Source organism: Ornithodoros turicata, chromosome 1 (assembly GCF_037126465.1).
Source record: "Ornithodoros turicata isolate Travis chromosome 1, ASM3712646v1, whole genome shotgun sequence".
Classification (NCBI taxonomy): domain Eukaryota; kingdom Metazoa; phylum Arthropoda; class Arachnida; order Ixodida; family Argasidae; genus Ornithodoros; species Ornithodoros turicata.
In genome coordinates, this window is record NC_088201.1 from 5,135,798 (window position 1) to 5,140,988 (window position 5,191).

At 46.8% G+C, this 5,191-nt stretch overlaps 1 protein-coding gene across 1 annotated transcript; it reads right to left on the minus strand.

The window, feature by feature from the left end:
- Positions 1-412: 412 nt before the first annotated feature.
- LOC135365709 (protein Skeletor, isoforms B/C-like) lies at positions 413-4,970 on the minus strand. Its single transcript, XM_064611580.1, has 4 exons — positions 4,922-4,970; positions 4,732-4,866; positions 1,099-1,280; positions 413-562 (listed from the first exon to the last, which is right to left on the minus strand). The coding sequence occupies exons 1-4, from the start codon at positions 4,968-4,970 to the stop codon at positions 467-469; spliced, it is 462 nt and encodes a 153-aa protein (XP_064467650.1). The 3' UTR covers positions 413-466.
- Positions 4,971-5,191: the final 221 nt, after the last annotated feature.

Consider the following 5,191-nt stretch of genomic DNA (forward strand, 5'->3'; position numbering starts at 1 on the left):
CCATAGCAACAATCATCAGCTCCTAAACAATGCCCTTCGCGTATTCACACGGAAGGAAATAATGCATTGCAAGATGGGGTGAGCGCAGTGGCCACGGAATCTGCCCACCAGGCGCAACTCTGCGAAGAAATCTTTGTGAGCCACCTGTGCTCTACGTTGATACGTGTCACAATGTATCGACGTGGAGCAGTAGCTCTCAAAGACAAGATTCTCAGCAAGACAAGCTCGGAGAGCCACTCGCGTCAGGGCCTGCATGCTCGTTAATCGAGGTGATCCACCGCCAGGCGCCGCCAATCACAACCATGACTTCAATGGCCGCCGCCATCGAGGTGGGCAGTTACTGTTAGCCGCAGGCTTTGCGTTCGAAATAGTCTGCAGCGTTCCGTTGAAGGAGACACAAGTCCAAACCTAGTCGAAGCATGAACAGCGAAGAGCATTTATTACTGGCGAAACGAACGAAAGGGATTTATCCGTGAGGACGGCCTGTGTATGGGCGTCTAGAAGGGCTGGTCGTTTCCGGGACCACCAAGTTGCGCGGGACAATGAGATCGGCAAAATTGGCCTGCAGGAATAGATATGCGATTAGCATGGAGGTCCAAAAGCATTCCGAGCTAAGGTACCGCGATTTCAATGAAACGAAAAGGAATGACAAAGTCTGCTTCGATATAAGGAAACGAAATCTTACAAAAATGTCATTCTGGTTCAGTTCTTTTTCCGACAAATTGTGAAAATTTATACCGGTGACTCGACCAATCTTCTAAACTCCAGTTCAATTACATGCACTCTATTCGCCACACCTAAAGACTGCGCCAGTAAACATACATTGGAAAATTATTTCAACGCGGAAGTTACCCCCAACAACACCGAATATCCTCTGGATGTACGAATTCGTTGGGACATTATTCGTACGTCCAGAGGATATTCGGTGTTGTCGGGGTATTTGACGGCATCTCAAGAAAAGTGCGGTTCCCTTAGCGTACCGAGAGAAATTCAGGAATCCCTGCAAAAACGATTTTGAAAGCACGCCATAAAAAAAAAAAAAAAAAAAACGTAACTTTGCTAGTACGTACTACTATCCACAGACCGATATGTACTTACACGGAACTTGCGGCACCAGACGGAAAACCAACGCATCTCTTTGACGCTGCGGCCGCTTGGCAGGTGCAGAACCACCATTTGATTCCGATATTCCCCGAGAGGTCGCATGCTACCTTTCTCGTCCGGGATTATGAAACCTGTGTGATCAGGACGGGTAGAGGATCCAGCCCAGAAGTAAGCGTCTGCGAGAAAACGTGACACTGTTCACGAACACTGGCACGTGAACCGCGTGATCTTCTTCCTTTTCTCTGCCTCCTATGCGCCCCAGAAACTTCTTCTTCTTCTTCTACCAATGAGATAATGGCCGTGAGCCACTAAGGGAGATTGGCCAGGACAAAAGGGGCGTGAGATGTTTGTTTATGTCTGTGCAGTAGTGATGGAGACTAAGGCCAAGTCGGCAACTTGGTGGCATGGTACAAACGAGCCCCCCTCTCCTTTTTCTGACAATCGCTCAAATTCGGTAGCCGTAATCTTCTTCGTGCGTTTAAATCGATACGCTAATTCCGGTTATGTCCTCACCCCTGTCCAGGAGTGGGGGTCAGCCACCCACCCACCCCTGTCCTAGGGGGGTCTGAACCCCTCCGGAAAGTCTACCCAGCTGACATTCAAGATGAAAGTTTCGAGGGATATCCTATAAGAATCGACCGTGTATTGCATGCGTGTGATGATGAACATCCTGTAAAAGTTCGTCTCATAACGTCACAACGCGGAATTGCTGATACCTTGCACGACTTCTCTGTTTGGGGGTAGGGGTGGGGGTGCGTTTTGCCGCGGCCCCCTCCGGCAGATTGAAAACTCTCCGCCGCTGGCGAGAACTACCCCGCGATTCTGATTATGGAAATTGCTTCTCGTGAAAAGCGGGCATTCTCATGCTCGTGGGCAGTATCAATCAATTATATATACAGGAGGACCACGTCTTTGAACAGGCAGCAACTCTATCGTACATATACCGTATGTAACAACGCTACCAATGCGAGATTTGCTTTCTGTGTACACGCCCTATCATACAAACGTACTATACAGGGTGTCCCAGAAAACGTGTCATTGAATTCTAATAAAAAAAACTACACCACATAGAGTCATGCGGTCAATGTCATTTGTTCTTACTGGGTTTTTGCCACCTCCTCATGTGAATGTCGTGTAACTTAAGTTTAATTATGTAAATTTTTGCGAGGTTAAGTAGGAAATTTGCCTAGTAAAGGTCACTTTTTTACCCCACCAATGTGAAGAGCTTGTCTAATTTAGTCAAATTAATGATAATTGACAGGGATATTCAGGAGCTATCCCATCGGAAAAAATAGCCGAACATCATGCTCTACGGAGGTCGCACAGAATAGCGCACGATGAACTTTTCAGCGCAATCTTTGCCAGTCCGACGAAAGAAGGTTGGAAACCCAGCCCTTCTCGACATTGCAGAAAGAGATAAAACAAGCACGGCTTATCACGTCCGGCTTTCGCTGGGATAATGCTTTCCCTCTCCCAATTTTAGGAACTGTTACTTTTTCTACTATCACTCTGTGGGCTGGCTTCGGAACCTCCTTTCGTCGCACTGCGAGCGATAGCGCTCAAAAAGTCATCGCGCGCTATGGTCCGGTGCTCCGAAAAGCATGATATTCGGCCATTTTTTCGATGGGATAGCTCGTAAATAGCACTGTGAATTATCATGAATTTGAGTGAATTCGGCACGCTCTTCGTATTGGTGGGGTAAAAATGTGACCTTTACTTGGAAAATTTCCGAGTTCAGTTCGCAAATATTTACAAAATTAAACTTGGAGTACATGACATTCACATTAGGAGGTGGCAAAAACCTAATAAGAACAAATGCTGTTGACCGCATGATTCTAGGTGGCGTAGTTTTTTTATTATAATTCAATGACACGTTTTCTGGGACACCCTGTATACTGTAGAAGTGGTTTTTTTCGCGAGGAATTATTTTTCGCGTTTTTCGCGCACACCTCCAAAGTCGCGAATTTAAGTTCCCGCGAATAGCTCTGGTCATATGAGGGCGAAAAGCGTTCGGCGTTCGACGCTATACCGTGACTACCTGACCCCTCTATTCCATGCATCGTAGGCAGTTTAAGCAAGTGCAGAAGATTGTCTTATCCCATCAGGCAAGATGCAAAGAAAAGAAAATTCATCATGCTTTTGTTACTCCTATAAACGCTTTGCACTATACATACAATATACCACTATACCACGAAGCCGGAACATGCCTTTCCCCGCATTATCAAAACCAGATCTTATGATAGTACCACATCTCAACCGAACTGTTCAGTGCCGAAAGTGATAATTAATAAGAAATCCTAAATTAACTGGCTGACCCTGCACACGACCAGTACTATGGCCTCCTACAGGGCCTTTCCTCCCATCGCTGTCAGGAGAAGAAAGGAATAGACCTAGAATGCCGCAATACACGTGAACAACGGATGTCTTAGTACACAGTAAAACTTTTTACACCCTTAAGGGTGTTTTTTGAGCTTTCCCATGGCGAACACCTTTAAGGGTGTTCCTGAACACCCTTCGAAAGGGTGTTCATGTGGACACCCTTTCAGAAAGGGTGTTATTTCGGAAAAACACCCTTTCAGTATGGAATAATAATAATAGCCTAGTGCGTTATGCTGCATTTCGACCACCTGATGTTCTCCGACATGCATAGCCCACATCAGACACCGAGGCTGGAAGAAATTTTACCTCGTGTCATACCCGGATCGAACCAGCGACCCTGAGAACGGCAAGCCAACACGTTACCGACTGAGCTACCGACGCTCGTGCGGGCGGACCTGATTATAGGATACTCATTCTACGGGTGAATTAGTACGAAATTTGCATGGAACAAGCATATAAGACTGTCAGCGCAGGTAAACCGGCATCGATAACGGAACCCTGATTTTTGGGGGACGCATCACGACACCGAACCCTCAGAGTCCACATATACTACATGACGGCAACCTTAGCTATAAATATGTTCAAAAGCCTCAATCCTTTCCCTCCTATTTTGTTTTTCCTTTTTTTTTAGAACAAACTTATATTACCCCCCTCAATCCCATTCCCGGTATCGAAATGCGGGTTGCAACAAACATGGGAATTCGGACATCCGCAGACAGTAACACAGTCATAAGGTGTTTTTAGGGTGTTACAAGGGTGTGTTTCTAATGTACACCCATTTTACACCCATGAAACACCCTTGTAGCTTGACAAGGGTGTAGCGAAGGGTGTAACTGAAAAAAGTAGGGTGTTATCCGCAAATTACACCCCTTTTACACCCTAAAGGGTGCAAAAAGATTTACTGTGTACGTGCCAAAATATGCCCGAGTATTGACAGCGGCACGATATGCAAGAGCAAAGCACTCCCGGAAACCTGTGTCGCGAATTTAAGTTCTCGCGAATTAATCCTCAAAGCAGGTCTGGTCGAAAACGCGAAAATATTTTCCACGCGGAAAAAACCACTTCTACAGTATGTATCATCAAGTAGTCGGCTTCCCGAGGTCATGGCTACACGGTTCTTGCCCGTCGTTGTACCGGCGTTTCAACGAACGTTCTACCGTTTGGTTCTGACATTGCGCTATATGTCTGCGTTCATGCACTATACTGCAGACCGGTGCCCATAACGTAATATTCGAGAGGCTCACTGACCTGGTCCCGTTCCATCATAGTTAAAATTCTTCAGCATCAGAGTCTTCTCGTCCAAGGCGTACAGCTCTCCGGACACATCGTGGAAATGGGTGCTCAATTTTCCTATACGAGTTCCCTCCGCCGCGACGTGTTCCACTGCATCCGCATAAACGTTACACGAATCGTCACTTCTCGTACCGCTTCAACTCACCTACGAGTAGCAGGGTGAGCAGGGTGATAGAGCGGGCCACGGCGTCCATTATAGGAAGAGCAATGACCGATGCAGGGCGAATTCGAAAGGGAATAACTAGGTCGGCCCGCCCGACGACTTGTCGGAAAAGCGGACCACAAGGTCAGACGTTACCTTCTCTTTCAATAAGGGTGACGTCGTAAAACAGGATCTCAAGGTAGACCGGCATTGGTCATATGGCGGTACCCGCAGATGTGCACTGTATATGTAGGCGCTCGGATTGTAACATTC